The sequence below is a fragment of the Crinia signifera genome, chromosome 3, assembly GCF_055691185.1.
Source record: "Crinia signifera chromosome 3, ASM5569118v1, whole genome shotgun sequence".
Taxonomy (NCBI): domain Eukaryota; kingdom Metazoa; phylum Chordata; class Amphibia; order Anura; family Myobatrachidae; genus Crinia; species Crinia signifera.
Window position 1 is genome coordinate 17808759 of NC_139219.1, and position 25391 is coordinate 17834149.

The 25391-nt window shown below is 48.7% G+C and overlaps 1 protein-coding gene across 1 annotated transcript in view; it reads right to left on the reverse strand.

Moving 5' to 3' along the window:
- The window catches only part of GLP1R (glucagon like peptide 1 receptor), a 276669-nt gene that overhangs the window by 133367 nt on the left and 117911 nt on the right, over positions 1-25391 (reverse strand). The window contains exon 4 of the mRNA XM_083175414.1: positions 5614-5735. Coding sequence (XP_083031540.1) covers positions 5614-5735 — 122 coding nt within the window. The remainder of the gene's footprint in view (positions 1-5613; positions 5736-25391) is intronic.

Genomic DNA, 25391 nt, shown 5'->3' on the forward strand with positions numbered 1-25391 from the left:
AGGAGTTTAGTACATAAGATACAGGGAAGCACTGACGGAGGAGTTTAGTACATAAGATACAGGGAAGCACTGACGGAGGAGTTTAGTACATAAGATACAGGGAAGCACTGACGGAGGAGTTTAGTACATAAGATACAGGGAAGCACTGACGGAGGAGTTTAGTACATAAGATACAGGGAAGCACTGACGGAGGAGTTTAGTACATAAGATACAGGGAAGCACTGACGGAGGAGTTTAGTACATAAGATACAGGGAAGCACTGACGAATGAGTTTAGTACACAAGATACAGGGAAGCACTGACGCTAATGGAGCCTAACCCATCTGTTACTTTTGTGACATGAAGATGTCCCTGTTGTTCTGTTCTAGGCGATGTGCTTTTGTCTGCTGTGTGTGTACACAAGCACTATAGTGTAGTAGTGCTTGTATTTATATGTTAGGGGCACAATAACCCAGCCGTGCCCTATAAATGAGCTCAATTATTGATGTTCCTTCTGAGGACTACAGAGTAATGTCAGCCACTTAGCTTTATGCTAGAGAACCTTCCTTGTCAAGTGGCCCCATCTCCTGCACAATACCCGCGCTGGTCGTTTGGTCTGACGCACAAAAGGCGAATTACATTTATTTTCAGCGTGTATGTAATGGAAAATAGTGTTTCCAATCTCTGTCTTGTGATTGGCTGATGATTTTAGGAGCAGTCCTCGTGCAGCCACTGGGGGTATGGGTTGTTGGGTCGACACTATTAAGGTCGACATAAATTGGGTTGACCACTGAAGGTCAACTGGCCTTAGGAAAACGTTGACATGCTAAGGTTGACAGGGTCAAATGATCAACACTGTCAAAAGGTCAATGTTGGCTTTTCAAGTTTTTTTTGTCCTGGATGTCGACACAGTCGACATGGACACAGGATAAGTGCATGCGTCCCCTTGCATGTCTTGTGTCTACGCTCGGCACACTATTCTATTCCCCCTCCATACCCTGGTGGATGGTAGGGCATGTCAGCACATGTCGGCTAATAAAAACCGCAAAAAAACCATGCCGACCTTCCCAATGTCGGCCGAATGCTTGTGTCGAGCTTTTTACCCTGTAGACCTTAGGCATGTCAACGGTTTTCAGGTGTCAACCCAAGGCCTGTCAACCTTCACACCATATACCACCTCTGGAGGGGAAACGCAACCCCTGCCGTATCTCCACTTTCCACACTTTTGCGGGAAATGTGTTATCTGCAGCAGGTAAGTACGAAGACGGCACAGAGGTGGACATAGACCAGGGATTTCATAGGAACGGGGGAGAGAAATACTTAATAGTTGTATTCCTTAAAAATAAATGTTTTTCTATATTGTGTAAAATAATTACAATTAAACTCCGTAAAAAATTTGCATACGAACATCTGCTTGTATGACAAAATAAACTTTTATTAACAGGAAGCTTCCGCATTAGGGGAAGGAGCGGGATTAATGTTAATTGTCACTGGGTCATTCATATTTTTTTATATTATTTATTATTTCATATTAAAATTTATTAATATGGGGACACAAGGGATCCGCGGCGCCCAATTACAGAGTACATCATCGAATAAGGAAAACAGTGACTTACAGGTACAATAGAGGACAGTAGAGGGTATAATAGAGGACAGTACAGGGTATATAACCATAGCTGCATCAGCAGAGGACACTGCAATAAGAATTTGGGTGAGTGGCAACTCAGCACTCGATAAGCAGCGATTTTCACTTCTTACAGAGACAAGCAGAATCAATAGCTTGGTACCATCAGAGATGGTTTAAGTAAGAGAAGGAAAACCACATAAGGGAAGAGGGCCCTGCTCGTCATGAAGTCCAACGATACTGTACAAGAACTCAGGACTTTCATTGCTGGCTAAAACAGTGCCATTGATTTCTAATTATTTATTTACTAGGTGATTCATCGCGCCCTACGGGCGCTCTTCACACCGTCGTAGGGGGCTACGCCCCATTAAAATGAAAACCGTGTATTGCAAGGAGAGGCTCCTTTAGGAGCCCGGTCCCTGCGTCCATCAGGTTTTTCATTGGTGCTAAAAGTCTTGCTTTAACAAAGCAATTGTGGGCGTTAATGGGGGCGGTGCTGGTGTGGTGTTGTAGGGTGGGGTTATGTAGTGTTATGGATGTTATTGCTGTGCTGTAAGTGTAGGTTGGTGTAAAGCGCATGGGGTGGTATAAGTGTGTGTGTGTGTATTGTGTGAGCATGAAGGGGTGTTACAATGGAGTGTGAAAAGTACCTTTTATCTGTTGGTGGTATAGTGCTGGGCTGGTGTGGCAGACATGCAGCTTAGAGAGGAGGTTGGCCACAGTAGTTGTGAGGCAGTAGGGGGTGTCAGGCAGCTGTCTCAGGCAGCTGGTAGTGGCATGCATCGGCCACAGTAGTTAGTTTGTCAGCAGGAGGGGGTGCCAGGCAGCGGGTGCAGGCATCCGGTGGTGGCAGGCATCAGCCACAGTAGTAGTGCAGCCAGAAGGTGTGGCAGGCGGCGTCTGCAGGCTAGGGGGGGTGTCAGGCAGCGGGCGCAGGCAAGCGGTGCTGGCAGGAGGGAGTGTGAGGCAGCGGGCGCAGTGAAAAGTTGGCTTGCAGGGCTGAGCGTCGGGTTGGCAGCAGGAGGCAGCGGGCGCACGGCACAGTCTGTGCGGAGCGTATTCTCGCGAGAGTTGCTGTGATGACGCGCCCTGCCCTGAGTGCAGGAGCCGGGGCAGAGGGACCGGTACCGTGTTTGCATTATTGGTGCGTTAATGTGTGCGTTATTGTGGGGGGGGGGGTTAGGTTGGCTGGCGTGCAGGGTTGGTGATGTCATGCCCCCACAGTGGCAGAGACACATATGCCCCCACAGTGGCAGAGACACATATGCCCCCATAGTGCCAGAGACACATATGCCCCCACAGTGCCAGAGACACATGCCCCCACAGTGCCAGAGACACATATGCCCCCACAGTGCCAGATATGCCCCCCACAGTGCCAGATATGCCCCCACAGTGCCAGATACACATATGCCCCCAAAGTGCCAGAAATTCTCCCACAGTGCCAGAGACACATATGCCCCCACAGTTCCATATATGCCCCCACAGTGCCAGATACACATATGCCCCCACAATGCCAGATATTCCCCCACATTGCAAAATACACACATGCCCCCACAGTGCCAGAAACACATATACCCCAGTGCCAGAATTTGCAACTCACCATTGTTGCTTTCTCAACTCCATCTGCTGCTGCTGGGGGAGGGGGGGCGGGGGAGAGCGCAGTACATGCCCCTCCTGCCCACACCCTGCAGCCCCAGTCCGGTGCAGGCCGCGCACCTCCTCCAGCTCTTCTGCGCTGGCCGCTGCTTCCAGAATCCAGAACACGGCCGCGGCTACAGGAAAATGGCCGCCGGACCCCTGCACTGAGCCATTTTCCTGTGGCCGCGGCCGTGTTCTGGAAGACGCGGCCAGCACAGGAGACCTGGGTCTGTCACTGTGTCAGGTGGGGGCGGAAGGCAGCAGCTTGCTGGGTTTGCTTCAGCGTGGGCTGGTGAGGCTGCCAGCTGATCCGTGCGGGTGTGGGGACATCCCTTGCACGGGGCATAGAGCCTGGGCTGGCCGGAGATCGAGGCTGTGGGGGGCGGGCGTGGTGTGTAGGCGGGGGGCGGGCTTAGGTGTGCGGGCATTGCAATTGGTGGGCGAGGAGGGGGCGGATCGCGTCTGGACCCTTGATTTGTGCAGGCATCATCTGCCTGCCGGTGTTTGGCTCAGGCTGCCGTAGAGCCTGGCCTGTGTAGAGAGAGCTTGTGGATGGTGTGGGGGGTGCGGTGTGTAGCCGTGGGGCGGGGTTTGGAGGTGTATGGGTGGTAGTGGTGTGTAGGACAGAGCTGGCGTGTAGAATCTTAGAGCCCTTGGTTTGCAGTGTGGATAACGGTGGACGGGCCTGTCAATCACCCGTGGAACCCCGCCCACCGTTCCCTACACTGCTTTGAGTGACGGATCTGGCTAAATATATAAGAGATTACATTTCTTACTTAGTGCAGGACACTCTGTTGTCCTTTACAATAGAAAACAGTTCTAACACTAGGTAGTAACAGGCAGCATTAGAGGTAGGAGGGCCCTTCTCATAGGCATTGATACAAAAGGATAGGTGTTATTTAGTGCATAATGGTCCACTATGATACAGTGACCCAGCAGTTTTGTGACCAGGGTTCAGGAGGATGGGAAAGTGAGAGAGATAATATGGGAAGATATGTTTGGACTGTACAGTGGGGATGTAATTGGATAGGAAAGGTTTAAGAAGGATAGGTGGATGGTCTTGTGTTTGATAAGATGCCTGAAGAGGTGAGTTTTCAGGGAACGCTTGGAGACTGGAGGAGAATCTTATTGTGCATGAGAGTGGGTGCAGCCCAAAGAAAGTCCTACAATCAGCAATAGGAGTGAATAATGCGTGTGGATGAGATCTTGTGACAAAAGAGAAGAGATGTGCGATGGTGACCTTGGGGTAGCCAACAGGTACCCTGATTTATCCATCATGACTGCAGGGTGTGTACAGAAGTTGAGTACACAGGTCAACAGGGGCGTCACATTTTTCTATTAACTTGTGGACCCCTTATGCCTATTTGGAAACAACCATGAAGGCCAACAGAACTGCCATAATGGGATTCAGTAGGGGGTACTGTTAGGACAGATGCGTACGGGAACCCTGTTGCGGACACTCAGCTCTTGCCTCCTGCAAACTAAGGCTTCACCTTTAACAGCCACGTTCGTGGGGGTAAATTAGGTCCACCCCACCCCTGTGCCGCCAGGACTTACAAGTGACAAGGCTGCTGCAGGAGGCAAAGTGCCGCAAGATAGGATTTAACTGGTATGAGAACATGCACCTTCCAATGAGTATATTGACCCACAAATGCAACAATGTATAAGATGTTACCCGAGACACAAGATCCCAAATGACAACAAATGTAACAATACACAAGATGGAACCGGGAAAAATACAAAGCAGTAACTAGAATTGCAACAATGCAAGAAGATGACACCAGAAGAGAATATTACAAACAAAGTCTAATATCCCCTGACTTATCTGAGAGGTGGAACAACAGATCAGCACAGGAGATGAGCACAGCAGACTGACAGGCAGCTGGGACGCTGAAGAAGGAACCAGACTGGAACTGGGAACATGCTGGCTGAGGCACAAACCAGAGGCAGGCTCACAGGATGCTATAACCGGCACCATGACACCAGGGAAGCCGGGTTAAATTCTTACTGTACATTCTTAAAACCTAGACTGTTAGTCCTCCTTGAGGATTGAGGTTGGGACACACTGAAGTAGAGGATGTCAACACAAAACTAATCAATCTTGATATTACCATGGCTGTCTATTTTTCCATCTTGGAGATGGAACATCTTGGTAGGACAAGAAGACCGGAAACAACCCATAGAGCTTTGTGTTTATGGAAATAGCTGGGGGGGTTGATGTTACAGTTTATACAATGACCTCGCACACCTTGCACAGGTTAAAGCCCTCTGGGAGAACCACACGTTCTATGGAAAATCCAAGAGGTCTCCCCTCACTTTGAGAACCTCCCAGACAATCCAGGTGACTGTAAAACTATCATTATTCCTACTTACCTTTCGAGATCGGTCCTCACACTCTGTCAGGTTCCTCCAAGGTATGGAGATGTTCTCCTTAATCTCTTTGACCAGCCATGTCCCCTCCAGGGTGCAGTATCGGAAAACTCTACCTTGGATCACTGTGGGCACAAAGGCACAGATGCATGTTGAAAGTTGAGGTTTGGGTTCTAGACTAAAATATCTCAGGGTAATCCTTAAACAACACCCACAGAATAACATCATGCATGCTGATCTATGAAGCAAATATACAATTTACACAGGTATAAAATGTTGGTTGTTAGACATGAGTCACCGAACGACTGGCTTTGTATGTAAAGTATTCAGATCATGGTAATATTCTACATACTGTATTTAATTGCATTTGGCTGACCCAAAGATACGACAGATATAAATCTGCTGTTACTGGGCATTTATAAATGCTACACCACACTGTGACATCATTTTTTCTAGAATTCAGTGCTACCAAGGGTGTAACCAGAACTTTGTGGGCCCCACATCAAACATATTGAAGGGGCCCCTGTCCCAACGCTTCTAGAAAGGCATCTTTACACAGCAGTTAGTAATGTTAATACCCATAATAGTGCCCTACTTCATTTCTGCACCATATTAGTGCCCTAGTTTATTTTATGAACCATTGCTGTTCTCTAGTTTACATTATGTCACATTGTAGGGCTCCCAGTACACATAACACCACACACAGTGTCCTTAATTCACAATTTTACATACAGTGTCCCTAGCTATGTCACATTACAGTGTTCCCTAGTCATATTGTGCCACATTAGAATGACCTCTAGTTCAAATTGTGCCACATAGTACTCCAGTTCACATTATGCACAATGGCGGCATATGCCTCCATTTCCTATTGTGCCACATAACAGTACCCTCCAGTACATATTGTGCCACATTACAGTGGCCTCCAGTACATATTTGCCATATTACAGTGGCCTCCAGTTCATATTGTGACACATTACAGTGACCTCCAGTTCATATTGTCACACATTACAGTGCCCTCCAGTACATATTGAGTCACATTACAGTGCTCTCCAGTTCATATTGTGTCACATTACAGTGGTCTCCAGTTCAAATTATGCTTATGGATCAGACACAATTGTCTATCAAGCAAATCTTGAAACTTGGTATGCAACTTTATAACCTAGGCCCAGCCTCCTAAGCCTCAGTGCCCCATAGCAATGGTTGTCCCTTTAACCCTCTATAGGGCCCCCTAAGCCTCAGGACCCCATAGCAATGGTAGTTTCTTGCACCCTCTATAGTTATACCCATGAACATTAAAAGCATCCATACAGTAATTGTTTAGTGCCTCACTCCTTGCTGATAACTAGAGACAGGATTATATGCATTTGCATATTTGCATATGCATTTCCATATTTTGCCCATTCTCACTGGTTATTGCATATTTTACCTAAAATCTAGTGATAGTGCATATTGTAGGCCCTGCCCCCTTTCCAAATCACAGCACTGCTTTGCCCTGTTGTTGCTGGCCAGGTAGTGGTAGAGTGTGCAGGCTGGGGCAATATGTGCGCAGTGTGGGGAACCTTGGATGTACGATATGTCTGACACTGCTCTAGGCTGCCAATCCATGTTGATAAAAGTCAGTCCGGGCAGATGCCATTACGAAGCTTCAGAACCTTTGCCTGCCCCTGGCCTGGGACTTTACACCAAGAGACAGACTTCTGCAGCAGAGGAGGCGGGCAGAAGGGTTGTGACATCACGCGAGGCAGTGGAAATGTCGTGTCACAGTGAGTATGCAGCGCAGGGAGGAAGCCTTCCACTGCGCCGCCCTCACACGCTATGCTGACATTTGATCCATCGGCGCTGTAGATGAGGGTCCGTGCAGTTGATGCAAGAAGAGCTTTGAACGCTGCAGTATGCTGTAGCAGCCAGGAAGAAAAAAAAACCTGTGTACAGCACTAGACATCTGCAGATGCTGTGGGCCTATTTTTGAGGTTTATTTGCAACTAATTTTATGCAGATTTTTATATAAATAAGTTAAAAATTACTTTTTTTATTATTTAATATAGCATATCTTAACACTTTTCATGCATATTTTAAGTATTTTTCATGCATATTTGCATGCATATTTCAAGCTTTTTATGTTGCATATAATCCTGTCTCTACTGATAACAGAAAAATAAAATACATTAAAAAAGTATATTATTAACCCTTTGAGTGCCAACATCTCGGTGAGAGATATGAAAAATATCCGCTAAAAATGCCAGCGTCACTCTCATTTGTATAAAAAAATTTTTTTAAAGTGTAAAAAAAAAAGATCATGGGTGAAATGTAATAGGGTGAGAGTATCAGAAAGTGAGAGATTTGTAAGAGAAAAAAGTTTTTTTTAAAGCGGCAATCATTTACACTACAAAATCAAACAGTTTTTGTTTATGCCATGGCATAAAACGTTGCGGTAGTGGCATAGCTAGAGCAGGTGGGGCGCCTTTATAGTCTGGCGCCTCCCCGATTCGCTAACGCCGGGCCTCAGCACAGCGCAGGAATGCAGAATAAATTATTTTATTGATGTTCTGTTTTTTTTTTAAAGCTATTCTTCGATTTAGCTGGTGGAACAAGACTACGCAAACAGTTCCGTAAACATAAAGCACAAAGTTTGTGATTTATTCATGTTCCACAATTGTGCTACAGTATGTACAAAGGGATTCCAGCTGAAGAGCAGAACTTCTACTAATCTAATAAAGTGATTATTATCCCTCAACTTTACATTCTTCTCATCCAATTATGGCCATGTATTACATTGTTCTCATGTTCCCTGGAGACCACGTAGGTGAGAACACGTAGGTGAGAATGTCATAGTTCTCTGTACAGAACGATTTCCATTACTTAATTTATCGTGTGTTCCGACTATTTATATGGCAACATAATTTCATGGTAACAATCTCATTTATAGAGGGTAGAAGTCTGTGGAGGCCAAAGAAGGCCTGGTATAACCTTCCTGCTATTCTCTGATATATCATCAGATGGGGCCTAACCTTTCATACACTTAACATTCAATTATATGAGTCCTTTTTCTGTTAAACATAATTATGGCGATCAAAGAAGTGACCCCGGCCCAGGCTATGAGCAATCAGATGTCGTTTAGTGGTCTAGTTATCATGTACTGTATCTCCTATCCAGCAGTACTTATCACACTGTATCCCCATGAGTAATATTTTTATAATTATCGTTTATTTTTATGGTGCCTCAAGGGTTCTGCAGCGTCCAACAATGTATAGTGCTATCTACATATTCCTACATATTCATAGTGCTACTGTAGCTACATGTCCCTGCAGTGCTAGCTACATCTCCCTACCTCCCTTCCTGCTGTGCTAGCTACATGTCCCTGCCTCCCTTCCTGCTGTGCTAGCTACATATCCCTGTCTCCCTTCCTGCTGTGCGAGCCCGTGAGGGACCGTGTATTACTTTACATGTATTCCGCGTCCGCTCGCCACGCTTCAGGCTCGCACAGCAGGAATCTATCTAAAATCAACCAGATTATTAATTGTATAAGCACCGTAATGGGTGCTTACAATGTTAAAAGCACCCCCACGCCACCCCCACTATGAATGCCAACCCGAAGCATGGCGAGCGCAGCGAGCCCGCGAGGGGCGGCGGTACGCGTCCTCCGACCTTTTCATACCCAAACTATCCACGTCGGCGTGAAGTTGATTTTATATAGCGTGGCGAGCGCAACAAGCCACTGAGCCTGAAGCGTGGCGAGCGCAGCGGAATATATGTGAAGTAATCTGCGTGCGCTCACCACGCTTCGGCGCCGACGTGGATAGTGGGGGTATGAAAAGGTCGGAGGACGTGTACCGCCGCCCCTCGCGGGCTCGCTGCGCTCGCCACGCTTCAGGTTGTCGTTGATAGTGGGGTGGCGTTAACAATTGGGGGGCATTTAACATAGTAATTACCCATCTGGGTGCCTGTACAATTAAAAATCGGGTCCAATTGCGTCGCATTGCATTGCATGCGATATGATTGCATGCGATGCAACGCGATTTTTTGCCCTGCGATGAAAAAATCGGGCGCCCAGATAATACACAAGTACCAATAATCTTATAGGGGGGACATTTAACATTGAAAGCACCCATTAGGGTGCTTATACAATTTAAAATCGTATCCCATCGCATTGTATGTCATTGTATGCCATATGCAATGGTATACGATTTTAAATTATATAAGATCGGGTGCCATCGAGTCGCTTGGCATACCATTGTAAGGCTTATGGTATACGATGCGATGGGCGCCATGCTAGATAACAAGTACCAAACAGCGTTCTGTGTTACACAAGAGACCAGGTGACCAGCGTTCTACAGGAACATGTCCTCGCGTATTGGGACTGAACAGACTGCAGTGGGATGTAACAGTCTCTGCCCGTTATGTCACGTCTTTCCCCAAGCGACCACAGACACAATTACACTGAGAAGGTATTCCCGCTGCTGCAGCGGTTCAGCTTCAATAAGAGCTGAGGAAGGGACTGAACCTATTGATTATCTCTGGGAAGGGGTTTGGCATCCTCTGTTTCCCGCCAAAGTAGGAAATGAATGTTTTCTCTTACATATTCTCGCACGGTGTTCTCTTGGTGTAACCTCCCAAAGGAACTAAGGGGGTTATTCTGGTTAATTCACTTGGATGTGAATTTGCATCCTTGCGAGTGAACCAGATCTCGCCTTGTGAATGGTGGTACGCCGCCCCATCATTTGCAATGCGCGTACGTGCGCACTGGCTGCGAATGCATGTTTTACATTAACATCCATTCGCAGCCTGTGGGTGAACACCCACATCATTCGACGGTCGCCGCTCAGAGCAACCTGATGTCAGCTTCCGGCCCCCCACACCTGCGCCGACAAGATGTATTAACATCTTGTCTGCCGAAGCGGGGGAGCGTTAACTCCCCCCTCCGGCGATGTCCCTTTCTGGAGATAGCGCATCAGTTAATACTGATGCGCTATCTCCTGTCCCCCGGCCGGCCGCACTGGGCATGCGCGGGATCTCGCTGTTCACGCGAGATCCCCAGCGCAGCCCAGACCTAACAGCAGGGACAGCGCTGTCCCTGCTGTTTAGATAGGGCTTCGCCAGCCTGGTGCTGGCGAAGCCAAACCCGGCTTCGTGCGGAACGGTCAGCGATGCTGACCGTTCATACATTCGGCCTGCTATCATTTTGATAGCAGGGCCGATATGGACAGGGGCGCATAGCGCCCCTGTCCATTACCGCATCCCGGCCGCTTCATACATGGGGGAGAAGCGGTATCAGTGCACATAACGTGCGCTGATACCCCTTCTCCCCCATAACGACACATCATACATCTGCCCCACTATACTGTATGACCAAGCCGGTATACGGTCACAACAGGCCTTAGATTGACACCTTTAAAAGGTCGACATGGCTTTAGGTCAACAGGGTCATTAGGTCGAGACAAGCATTAAGTTGACATGGGCAAGGTTGACAGTCAAAAGGTCGACATGGATTTTTCACTGTTTTTGTGCCATGTGCCGACAGGCGGCATCTCATGCCCTACCATCCACTAGGGCCTGGAGGGAGAACAGAATAGTGTGCCGAGCGCAGCGAGCCATGCGAGGCGACGTGGTGCGCCGATACTGTGTCCATGTCGACATTCGGGACAAATAAATGTGAAAAACCCATGTTGACCTTTTTGACTGTAAACCTTGCCCGTGTTGACCTCATGCTTGCGTCGACCTAATGTCCCTGACGAACTTAGCCATGTTGACATTTTGAAGGTATCAACCTAAGGCCTGACGACCTTCAGTGGTCAACCTAATGATCCCAACCCGAACAATCCCTAATACGTATCAGCTTTGGGGTTCATCTACATTTTATGATACGCCTCCCATGTCCGGACCTCTAGGTGTCACCTTTACAATCTCTCCATATATGGAGCTAGACACGCCCTTTGGGTGGAGCATGACACGCCCCCCCTCAACGGGGCGCTGTGCGAAATTCTACTACCAACATTAATCTCCCTCAAAGTAGTTTTCAAAATTAGGCAAGTTTTCTATGAGTCAGGGCCATGGTGGAAATCAAACCATCCTCGCCTACTCTCGTGGAATGGCCAGGAGGCTCCTGAATATTGGTTCCCCCTCCTGACCCCCTGGGAAGGTGGGCAAGTTTCCAGCTTGTTCCCCGGAGCCTCCACATCCCTAATCCGCGCTGACACAAATATGGAGATTTTCGGTTCCTCAATGAGGGGGCGGGGCCAAATGATGCAAATAGTGTCATTTCGCATAATTTAAAAAAAGTGAAAACTCCTGTAGACCTTGTGACGATCCATCACGCTCCCGTCGACCAAAGGCTTGCGTCTAACTTCTGTTACTGTCAATCTAGTTGCTGTAGACTATCTTTAGGCGTCTAACTAGACGGGTTTGACTAAGCATGGTGACTATAACATGGTGACTATAACATGGTGACTATAACATGGTCGATCTAGACACCGGTTGATCCGCTATATCGTAACCACTCTCTGGTGGTTATCCAAGCCTCTGTGGCAGTTGGCCCCACCCAGCTCTGGAGATTAGCCACACCCATAAACAAGGACCCCTATAACTACATTCCACAGTGGGCCCTTCATGCCCCAGTCCAACACAGGATGTGGCTACAAACCTGTATTCACAAAGACCTTGCATGGCCTATGAAGAATATAATATTCCTGTATATAAATAACTAGGTGATTCATTGCGCCCTACGGGCGGCACTATGTATGGAAGTGGAGGCCGCTGCACCCACCATGGAGCCAGGTTACCGGTGCCCACAGCCCTCCCCCTATGAAGACCAGGTCACAGGTGACCGACTGCCTCCTAACCACCCTCCCTCCCCTACACTCGCTGTTGGACGTCACACCCCCACCACCCGTGGATCACAGCATACGCTGCGCGTATCTCCCCTGCCCCGTGGAGCAAGGTGATTGGTGTCAGCACCCCCTCCCGTGGACCAGGTCGGAACGGGTGTTGAGTGGAGGGGAGTGGGAGAGTGGTGTGGCATCCGTGCCACCCCAGCCCCTTCCCCCCTGTGATTGGTGCCAGCAACCCCACCCCCGGACCAGGTTGGAGCTGGTGGTGAGCGGCTTTAGCAACCCCCCCCCCCCGATCTGGTGAGCAGAAGGGAGACGGGGAGCAGAGGGGGGAGGGCATGAGGGTGATCGCCTGGGGTGCTGACAGGGCCTGCACCGGCCCTGCCTACGGGCGCTCTTCACACCGTCGTAAGGGGCTGCGCCCCTTAATTTGTGAACGTTTGTATTGTGAGAAATATGGTTAGAATTGTATGAAAGATGGCCTGTATTGCAACTTGAGTTATAGGTGAAATGTGTTAAATAGAGAGCATATGATTTGGAAGGGGGTGAGTATTGTTTTGTTTAATTAAAAAGCAGTTACAGAGTAAGATGTACATTGATAGTGTGAAGGGTACAGTGACATTTGTGTGTGTGTGTGTGTGTGTGCAATAGTATAGTAGGGTGTTTTTGAGTCAGCGGCTCCCCACTGGCGGAGGTCACGACACAGGAAAACAGGAGGCTGGGTGTGTGAGCATAAGGAGGACTAAAGAGGAGGCTGGAAGATACTGTGCAGCTTCTGCCAGTGGGTGAGGGTCCAGCGTGGCAGTACAGGAGTACAGGACGGTGGCCCTGAGTCAGTGTCTCCTCCTACTGGGTGGGAGTTAGGGTGCATGAGAGCAGGAGGCTGGGCTATGAGGCATGATAGGGGTATGTGGGCAACACAGCGTCAGCGACTCCCCAGTGGTGGAAGTTATGGTTCAGGAGAGCAGGAAGCTGGGTAGTGATAGGGGTGTGTGGGCATACGGGGGACTAAAGAGGGGAGCAGGGGTGCCGTGAATTGTGGGAGGGGCGCGGGGGGTGCCGTGAATCGAGGGAGGGAGCAGAATTGCGGGAGGGGGGGCGCAGGTGTCGGTGAATCTCGGGAGGGGGTGGGGGTCCGCAAAGCGCAGGAGTGGGGCGTGAATCGCGCAAGGGGGGGTTGCGAATTGTGGAAGGGGGGGTCGCGGGGGGTGCCGTGAATTGCGGGAGGGGGGGTTGCGGGGGTTGGGGGGTGGGTGCCGCGAATCGCGGGAGGGGGGCGCGGGGGGTTGCAGCGAATTGCAGGAGGGGGGGTCGCGGGGGCAGGGGGGTTGCCGCGAATCGCAGGAGGGAGGGCGCGGGGGGTTGCCGCGAATCGTGGGAGGGGTGGGTCGCGGGGGTTGCCGTGAATCGTGGGAGGGGGGTTGGCGGTGAATCGCAGGAGGGGGGGTCACAGGGTGGGGTGGTGCCGCGAATCACGGGAGGGGTGGTCGCAGGGGGGGTGCCGTGAATCGCGGGAGGGGTCGCGGGGGGGGGGGGGTGCCGCGAATCGCCACAAGAAAAAATCAACACAGAAAGGTCAACACATGTAAATGTTGACATAAGTGTGGCATTTCATTGGTGTCGACACATGAGAATGAATATGAGAACATTCATCTCATGTCAACCTTTTTCATTGTCGACCATAGCCATGGGGAGGGGGGGTTGCCGCGAATCGCGGGAGGGGGGGGTCACGGGGGTGCCGTGAATTGCGGGGGGGGGTGTTTGCCGCGAACCGGGGGAGGGGGGGCGGGGTGCCGCGAATCGCCGGAGGGGGGTCGCGGGGGGGGGGGTGTTTTGCCGCGAATCGCGGGAGGGGAGGGTCGCGGGGGGGTGCCGCGAATCGCAGGAGGGGGGTCACAGGGGGGGCGCGAATCGTGGGTGGGGTGGCGGGGGGCGCTCACCTGGTGCAGTGTCTATGCTGGGCAACATGGGGAGGCAGAGGATGTCTGGCACTGTGGGCTCACTGGGCTGGTTCTCTGTCATTTGAGTCAGTCACATACCTCCCAACATGACCCTCTCCAGGAGGGACACATTGCTCTGTTTCTGGGGGTCACAGGGTGGGGTGGTGCCGCGAATCACGGGAGGGGTGGTCGCAGGGGGGGTGCCGTGAATCACGGTAGGGGTCGCGGGGGGGGGGGGGGGGTGCCGCGAATCGCCACAAGAAAAAATCAACACAGAAAGGTCAACACATGTAAATGTTGACATAAGTGTGGCATTTCATTGGTGTCCATGTCGACACATGAGAATGAATATGAGAACATTCATCTCATGTCAACCTTTTTCATTGTCGACCATAGCCATGGGGAGGGGGGGGGTCACGGGGGTGCCGTGAATTGCGGGGGGGGGGTTTGCCGCGAACCAGGGGAGGGGGGTCGCGGGGGGGTGTTTTGCCGCGAATCGCGGGAGGGGAGGGTCGCGGGGGGGTGCCGCGAATCGCAGGAGGGGGGTCACAGGGGGGGCGCGAATCGTGGGTGGGGCGGCGGGGGGCGCTCACCTGGTGCAGTGTCTATGCTGGGCAACATGGGGAGGCAGAGGATGTCTGGCACTGTGGGCTCACTGGGCTGGTTCTCTGTCATGTGAGTCAGTCACATACCTCCCAACATGACCCTCTCCAGGAGGGACACATTGCTCTGTTTCTGGACTTCCCTCATAATGTATGATTACCATCACCTGTTTCACACATGTTATTAATTGATTAGAAAGGTGCTGCCTTCAACACAGGTGCTGGCAATCATTAATTAAGGGAGAAGTCCAGAAACAGAGCAATGTGTCCCTCCTGTTATACACACACTCACACTCTGAGTGACAGATGTAGCCAAATATATAAGAGATATGCATTGTATATGATCCAGCAATGAACTGAAAATACTTACGCCAGTTATAATGGCTGATTATATATTATACAGTAGTAGGGTTCCCCGGCTCTCACTTTCCCCCTCTGATTAAAGTCTCATATTCTAGGTGTGGATTGATGCGTGTAAATGCTGACAGAGGAGGAACGGCCGGGGTCAGTAGTCAGACCGAGCGGTAATGGTGCTGGTTCTATGGCCATTGTATTAGCCAAATGACAGATGTGGAACCAGTCAGAGGACAGACACATCACGGATATATTAGATTATCCCGGTCGCACCTGCTTAGGCTAATGACAGTATTAACACTGTGTTCCTTACATGGAAAGGGTAAGTGCTCAGCCCACGCACGGATCTATAGCAATACAGTTATCCCTATAGCCACCACGGTCATGTTACTGGGACTTCCTTTATATCAATACAAAGGCTCCCAATTACCAGCAAGCAGCGACCACTCTGCGGAGAACCTGCTACTTATTCTCACGGGATCTCGTCATTAGTTAACCACTGAAGGTTGACAGGCCTTACGTCGACACCTGAAATAGGCCGACATGATAGAGATGCGCATGATAAATGGCCACACCTAGCCAACTAGCCCCTGACTGTCATTTTTTCAAAAACATGACAGGAGCTGATTGGCTGGAGCTCCATTTATCATACGCAATAAGTTTTAAATACCTAAAATTTGCTGATAAATTATTTTGCATCATTTAAGCCCTGCCCCCTCGAGACAGACCCGCGAATCACGGTGTTTGTGTCTGCATGGGGGCGGGGTTTTTTTGTTGTCAGCCTGGTACTTGCACATGCCAAAAAAATCGGGCGGGGGAGCGAATTTGGCCCGCATCTGAATCGCCCCCCCCCTAATTGGATTGACCACTAAAGGTGCCCATACGCTCTGCTATTTTGGGTCGATTTCACCCAATTTTGGCACTTTGGGATGATAAATCGGGTGAAATCGGCCAAAATTCTCATGTGTGTGACATCCAAACTGATGCGCGGTCCTGTGCGCATCAGATCGGACGGTCTGACAGCCTGCACATATGATCATGTCCGACCTTGGGTGCTGGTGCTGCAGCGGGCGATGAGAAGCAGCAGGGCGGGCGGCGGTTGCTGGTGCTGCAGCGTGCGGTGAGGAGTAGCAGGGTGGGTGGCGGCATCTGACTGGCTGAGAGCACTCTCAGCCAATCAATGTCCGCTCAGCAGGGAGGACGCTGATTGGCTGAGAGTGCTCTCTCTCTCTCTCAGCCAATCAGAGGCCAGCCAGTCATTGGACAGGTTATTTTAAAATTCTAATATCTGCCGCTGCCCGTCCTGCAGAACACCCGCTAGCACTCAGCACCCGCCACCCTCCCCGTTGCTCCTCACTGCATACCTCCCAACATGACCTATTCCAGGAGGGACAAAATGCTCTGCTCCTGGACTTGCATGCCAGTGGCAATTGCAGAGGCGGGACTGCACCACTGTCCAACTTCAAATAGGGGAGGCACACTTGCCAGTGAGGCCCAGACTGTGGTGTTTGGGGTGGCAGTTGGTGGGGTTCCCCTATCTGAATTTTGGACTGTGCTGCAGCCCTGCAACTGCCACTGGTATGAAAGTCCAGGAACTGAGCATCTTGTCCCTCCTGGAATAGATCATGTTGGGAGGTATGTCACCACCTGTGGCAGCTCCCCGGTGATAGATCGTATGTGAGCCTCCCAGGGAGCTGCTGGGAGGCTCAGAGGGGAATTGGGTCCGATTGGGTCCCAAGTCGGACTTGAGTCTTGCTATAAATTATCAAGCCTGAATGCATTCCCCAGCATGGGCTCTACGAAGACTGGTATTGTGCTGTAACAATGGATTCAGTATGAAATCCCGGCAGTCGGGATCCTGGCGTTCAAAATCCCGATGCCGGAATCCCGACCGCCGAAATCCCGACAAGGGGGGGACGTGGATCGCCCCCCCTTGCGGGCTCGCTGCGCTCGCCACGCTAATTTATTCTCCCTCCAGGGGTGTCGTGGACACCCACGGAGGGAGAAAGTGACGGGATTTCGGCGGTCGGGATTCTGAACGCCGGGATCCCGACCGCCGGGATTTAAACTGCATCCCGTAACAATGAACAATGGATTTCTGTCTGTATGGGCCCTTTAAGATGAAAAATAGCCAATCTTGTCGTGTACCAATCTACTGGTGTTCATTATAATCTGATAACCAGGGACGTCATTACATTGCAACGTGTTGCTGACTCACATTTCGCCTTGGCTCAGAAAGCAATGTTTGTTCCCATACGTTTGTCCTTAGCCTTGACAAAGCTGCAACAAGCTCCGATAGGACTCAACAGGACTCAAGGTGCTTAACAAAGAGAATTAACATAATGCAGTGCAGAACAATGCGTTACATAACAGCTTGTCATAAAATACAGGAAAAATATTTTTCTCGCTTTCCACAAAAAGCCAAAATTTCAGGGCTGCATGGCAACTCACCCCTTCACCATGCGGAGGATGGGAGGGATAGATGTCATAGGGGACTAGACAAGAGACCCCTCTTGTTCACAGAAGCGGTGAATGACTTTGAGAAACTTCGACAGAGAGCAGAGAATTGAAAAATCCAGATTGGGACAATCCATTAGATAAATCTCATTTTAAAAAAGCATTTTTTTAAATTGTTACATAATATTAGAAAACCTGTTTGACGACACTGCTTCCCAATCATGGATGGTCCAATGACGTCAGCGGCCATCCGATCCAACGGCCAGAGAACACCTACATTTTTTGGGGCACTCCCAGAAAATGGTTACCGCCCCCAAACGGCCGCAGGGTGTCAATCAACTTGTGAGCAGCCAGCAATGGCTAGCCATCGCTGGCTGCCTTCGCACTGAGGGCTTGCACATGGCGTACCGTGAGCATGCGCAGTCGTCCTTTGATTGGCAGGGCTGAGAATACGATAGATTTGTCCAGTGGATCGGCTTAACGGGAGAAAACAGTCACCGCGTTTTGTCCCTGGTGTCTGGGGACTTTTTCACTGTGTCTTTATACTAGTGTGACAAAATTGAAACAAATAGAGATACTATCAAAGAAAGCTCATTTTCTCAAATATTGTTGCTATTATTGTTTCTGTGTGTAATTGTCTATGCAAAGTCATATTGTGGACATCTTTTATAGAGTAGTAACATATATATAAAAAAAGAAAATATTTATAAAAGAACAAACCAACTTGAAATTAATAAAACATCAATAGTAATTATTATTATTACTATTATTATTACTATTATTATTATTATTATTATTATTATTATTATTATTATCATTACTGGCAGTCCCAGATGGAAGAAACAACTCTCAATGGGACTACTTGCCCTACGGGTGACTTCCAGTATCCGGATGGCTGACACACATGGTCTAATCTGCCACTGATTACAACAGATTTTAGTGCATACCAATACAATTTATATATTTTATACCCTCACACTAGGGTTGGTAGAGACTAGTTCCCATGCAGTATAGGTTACAGGATGTGACGTTCAGTGAGGGCGGAAGTTGTTAGATGCCCTCACAACGTTTTTTAATTTATGTGTAATTCATGTATGTGTCGGTTATTTTGTTTTATTTTTGCAGCATTGTACCCTCGCGGGCTCGCTACGCTCGCACGCTTCGGGCACGGTGGCTCGCTTCGCTCGCCACAGATTTATATTCCCCCTCCAGGTATACGTGGACCCAGGGCATGATGGGAAAATTACCAAAACTGCATGGGATCTAGACACTACCCACTAGGGTTCCAACTCTTCCGGATTTCCTTGAATCTCCCGATTTTGGTGGCAACCCTCCACAAGGCTTTTTCAATCTCCCGGATTCTCCCGGAATCCGGGTGTCTGAAAAAGCCTCCCTGCCCTATTTGCCGCCTCTTCGTGTCCCTAGTGACCAACCATCACGTTAACAGACGCAGCGCCTGCCAGGACTGCCTCCGCAGCCTGACAGACGCACTCGTGAGATGATGATGTCATCATCTCGCGAGTGTCTGCAGGCCCGCCACCCGCCCAGCTGCTGGTGCGCCCAGAGTAACCGGCATGATGATCATCCGGCTGTCTCCTCTCGTCTCCTGCCCTGCCCAGCCCGCAAGCCAGCCAGCAAGCCTGTAAGCCAGCCTTAGGTAACTTTTTTAACAGCCAGAACGTTTTATTTATTTATATATATATATATATATATATATATATATATATATATATATATATATATATATATATATATATATATATACACACACACACATATATATACATATATTATATATATAAATATATATATGTATATATATATATATATATATATGTGTGTAATGGGCAAAAATTGGTTGTTTTTGAGTCTCCAGGAATCCACGATGAGTGAGGTGGCAACCCTACCTCACACGTATCTCTTGCTACTGAATGTTGATTTGCACAAGATGAAAAGCATCCAGTGTACTACAGTAGTGTATTACTGTTTATTATACAGTAGTCTGACAGCTAAGGACACCTTTACGTTGTAATTGCCGATTCACATTTAGCCTTGACCGAGATAGCAGTACAGAATGTTTGTTCCAATAAAAACATTGACGCTAATGTAAAAAAAACACATTTTCCATACAAATAATTGAACCCAATACAATTTTATTTATTTCCAGAAAAAATAGTACATAAATACCTCTAGCTGTAGATAATTTCGGCAGATACTATAATATGAGGCTAATTAATATCTACTGTATATAATAATCTAGTACGGTCTGCTTTGTGGGGAGCGCACTGAAAAAAAGGGGAGTCATAAAATTATGTTTAAATTATATTATCTGTCTTTAACGTGCAAACTTAGTGGGAACCAACCCCCTATCGGCTCCGCAAAGAGATAGACATAGTGGGGAATTACATTGTGGATGAAGGGCACGAATTGCCATTGCCCCAGCATTTAAGCGCTGTTAACGGCAGCCTCATTTGCACCCTTTGTTCAACCAATTCGCACCTGTCACTCAAAAGTGCTTGTTCCCCTCTGAATCTCAGCGCTGGTGTCCTGTGAATTTGGCCAGATGAACAAGTTGCCAGCAATCGAACTCCCCGCATTGGACACCAATAGGGTGACCAATCCCAGGATCAGGATTGGTGGGATCCTGGGATTTGGCTTCAAAATGTCTGAGATTTCAATCCCGGGATTGGAGTATTGAATCCTGGGATTTGGGGATTAGCCTGTGCATGTGCAATCTAATGCCGGACAGCGTCTGAGCACCAGCTGCCCGGCTGTTCCCAACCCCGACGCGCGGCCTGCACAGCATGACTTGGTCATAGGTCGCGCTGCACAGTCCACACAACTGCACCTCCGCTGCCGAAATCCTCCGCAGCTCGACCAACCGTTCCTGGCAGCACACCTGTCGTCTACCTCCACCTGGCGGCTCCGCTGCACCGCTGCTGCCTGCCCCACTCCCCCAAGTAAGTTAATGAGGGGGACAGGGGCATTTTTTCATTTAGGGATCCCGGGGTTAAAAAAAATGCCCTGGGATTGACATACTTATACCCCTTTCAGACAGAAAACGAAATTACCGAGTGAAGCAGTTCTACCTGGTAATTTTGTGAATAACGCGGGTCCTTTTTCTGTGTGAAAGGGCATACCCATGTCGTAAATCCCGTGTCTCCGACCCTCGAATTGACCAGGGGTTTAGGACACAGGATTTATGACCCGTGTAGACCCTTTCACACAGAAAAAATACCCGTGTTATTCAGCAAATTATCGTGTAGAAATTTTCAACCCGGTAATTTGTTCTTCTGTGAGGGTTAGGCACTAGGTGGAGGGTTAGGCATACCTCCCAGCCGTCCCAAAAACAGCGGGACAGTCCCGCTAACAGAGACAGTCCCACTGTCAAAGTGGCAAAAATGGGGGTTGTGCATACGCAGTACATGACAGCGCTAGGGTCCTCTAGTGCTCTGATCCTACAGCTATGTAGGCTAGCGAGGAGGGGGCTCTGACACACGGACCTTATCCTCTCTAGACTACAATGCTCTCCTGGGGTGGGGGGGGGTAGTATATAAGTACTGCTCTTGAATTACCCTCAGGTTCTGCAGTTTGTAATCATTAGAAAAAAACTGGTATTTTTAAAATAAATTATTTTCATTTAATTTGTTAAATTACATTTTTGCAATGCTGCTTTTTAATGACTTTTTTAGAGCAGATATTAAAGTGAAATTCCTATTAAAAGGTATTTGCGTGATGCAAACTTTACGGGCTTGGGTTACTAAATTCACACTGCGAGTATATAAAAGGTTTACATCTATGGAGTGATCTGCTAATTAGGGTAAGAGGCAATGAACCATACTTTGCCAATTCCGTGCAGGCTTTTATCATCTCAATTTCAATCAGGATTAGTTTATTATAAAAGGCAGCCCTGATATACAAGTCCAGCACCCTGCCTAATGACATCATAAATGTTATACACTGGGTTTGTCAATGGTTTATGGCTGATGATAAACACTTTTGCCATTGATGGCGGAGAACCAGGTGGATTCCAAATATCGATGGTACAGAATCACCTGATGGAACTAGAGCAGTGATGGAGAACCTTGACACTCCAGCTGTTGTTGAACTACACATCCCAGCATGCCTTGCAATCGTTTTTCTATTTGGCCATGCTAAAACTGTTGCAGGGCATGCTGGGATCTGTAGTTCAACAATTGCTGGAGTGCCAAGGTTCTTCATTACTGTTCTATAGTGTTTTTGTACATGGTGCCAGGACACAGAGGATAGCACTGCCCCCTAACCCTCACAAAGGTCTGCCCCCAGGTTCTGATTGGCCGGTCAGTATAAAGACATGGATGTCCATTAGTTGGTAAAACAATCAATGCAATGATTATCTATTGCCAGGTTTGCATCAATCAACGACCACTTGGGGGGGGCTGGTTGACACATATAAACATACATGTAATGTTATATGTAATCATACCTCCCAACTTTGTAGCTGCAGAAATAGGGACACTCGCGCAGCGCCCAAAAAGGGGGCGTGGCTCATGTAAATGAGGGGCACAGCTTATGCAAATGAGCCGAGTCCCCGTTTTCGGCCGGGAATAGACGCTGTGCGCATGCGCACAGCTTCTATTCTGTTAAATTGGGGGGGGGGGCTCCCAACTGCCCCCCCCCCGCAGCGGGAAGCCTCCGGCCGTGGCTGGGACAGCGGGACAGGACCCGGTAATCGGGACTGTCCCGCTGAAATCGTGAGTGTGTAATATGTGTGCTGGCTGCCTTACCCAGGGATTAGCAGCGCTGCCTTACTTTCCCTGAGCTTCAGCTGTACCGGACACAGCACTCGTCTTTCCTCTATATGCCCATCCCCAGACTCCCTTGGGCTAGTTTCACGGGAATCTGGGGGCGGGCTTAGCTCAGACAAGCCGAGTGCTGCATCCTGGGTGCGGAGGTGGCTCAGTGAAACACAGCGGCACTACTAGTAAAACAACCAGCACATATATGTCATAGAAAATTACATGTAAAAAAGGCTCGAGTAGAGTTTGAGTTTTTGGAAAGAAGCCGGTTAAGGGGTACTGGAGGTATGAGTATGAGAGAGAAGGGAGGGCTCCACCCATAAAACCCATTTAGGGTTTTTAGGCCTTCAGTCAGAAAGCTGGCTCATTAGTATCCTGAGCGTTAATTTCCCGCGATTTGTGGCTTTTCAGGGGAGGGACAGGGCAAAAGATGCAACTTGCGTCATTTAGCCCCTTCCCCTTCTATAAGACCCGTAAATTGCGGGATTTGCATTACTGGGGGTGGGGCACGATGATGTCTATATCAGGCTTCTCCCAGAGAGGAGACTTTAAAAGTAGGCAACCCTGATCTATTATGTAAGTTAGTAAGTGCCTAGGTGGGCTAGGATTTATTTTTAGGTTATGTTTTATACTGCACAATAATACCAGCCAGAGCTAGATTCTTTTACTATTTAAAATGAGTAAATTTGAACAGATCATATTTCCCATTAGAAAAACCCATGTGCTTACTAAAATAAATGTGATATTGAGGGCTTGGAGGAGAAGTTTTACAAATTCTCATTAATGCATTTTGAAAGGGTGTGAAAACTCCCATTTACACATTATTTTAGTAAAATAATGAATTAAAAACCACTGCTAACCTCAAAGTATCAGTCAATTTGTGGCGTGGTAATGGGACTCATACGTAACACACTGTCATTTCCACTGTGCTCACTAATTAAGCTTGAAATCTCCATTAATTGATACTACTTATACCGCTTTTAGTCCACAAATGCAGTTTCGCACCGGGACTCTGAAGCGATTCAGTCCCAGTGCAACCCAGCATGTGCGGTCTGTTCAGATCGCATCAGTGAACTGGCAATATTGCTGGTTCGCTGATGTCATGTGTGTTGCAGCGTCATTGGGGGTGGGGGAGGAGACAGCGCTTAGAGCTGGCCATTAACCCCATAGTTACTGGTGGAATAGAATCATGCAAGCTCCCTGTTTACCCTGATGGCCTCATTCAGAGACTGCTAAAAAGAGTCGCACTGGAAAAAGTTATATTGATAACCCCTTTATTAAACTGTCAGATAATATCAAATGTGGGGTGTGCTGCTATTGGACAATAGATAAACCAAATTGAAGAAGAAAGAAGAGATTGTCACATAGAAGGCGCACCTAAGGAAATGAAGAATCAATAATAAAATGTAACTTTTATTCTTTATATTTAAGAACTGCGACATATAAAAAACACATATGGGGTAAGACAAGGTAAGTATTAAAAAGGGATAATAATCTCAACGTAGTGGATCCCACGTGTCACTATATCTCGTTTCAATTTTAATACCAGATTGGATCAATGCGTCTTATAGTGTATTGACCACTGTGTATTCACTTGTATATTTGGGCTAATTGACACGTTTAGGTTAAATAATCTTTAGTAATACTGATATATGGATTACTCTCTGCTAATATTCCACCTAAGAGCAGAATAGTGACTAATATGGAGTATACCCCTAAAGTAATCGGCTGTAAGGGGTGTCTCTTTTAACTTACTGCTGCTGTATATGTTGCGCAGTGCATATGTAATTACTGCGCTATTGGGTGCTGGAATCAGTGGGCAAATCGCAGTCAATTGCCCCGCGATACCCACACCAGTAGATCTATACCGTGCGCCGGCTTCTTCCTTTTGTATCAGGGAAATCCGGGTGCTGTCTACACGTGCGCCGCTGCACTTGTCTGGTGCCGGGTCCCTGTGATATCGCTAGCAGTGTGTGCTACCACGATTCACACCCGGTCACCTCTCTGCTGCCCAATCTGGTGCACACTGCCACAGGTATTACAGATCAAAATACATTCATTGGGGAGGGGACATGGGGATTTAGACGACGCGTGTGTCGCTAATAGCTTCATCAGGACCAGCCCCTGTGGTCATTTGTTACCTGCACCGCTGACCTTTAGTGACCTTCCTCTGTGGTCACCTGTTACCTGTACCGCTGACCTTCAGTGACCTGCAACTGTGGTCACCTGTTACCTGCACCGCTGACCTTCAGTGACCTGCACCGGTGGTCACCTGTTACCTGCACCGCTGACCTACAGTGACCTGCACCTGTGGTCACCTGTTACCTGCACTGCTGACCTGCACTGATCTGCACCTGTGGTCACCTGTCACCTGCACCGCAGACCTTCAGTGACCTGCACCTGTGCTTCTGCTGCATCATCTCTGTGCTTCCGGCACCTGTGCTTCTGCTGCACCAACTCTGTGCTTCCGGCACCTGTGCTTCTGCTGCACCAACTCTGTGCTTCCGGCACCTGTGCTTCTGCTGCACCAACTCTGTGCTTCTGGCACCTGTGCTTCTGCGGCACCAACTCTGTGCTTCCGGCACCTGTGCTGCTGCGGCACCAACTCTGTGCTTCCGGCACCTGTGCTTCTGCTGCACCAACTCTGTGCTTCCAGCACCTGTGCTTCTGCTGCACCAACTCTGTGCTTCCGGCACCTGTGCTTTTGTTGCACCAACTCTGTGCTTCTGGCACCTGTGCTTCTGCTGCACCAACTCTGTGCTTCCGGCACCTGCGCTTCTGCTGCACCAACTCTGTGCTTCCGGCACCTGTGCTTCTGCTGCACCA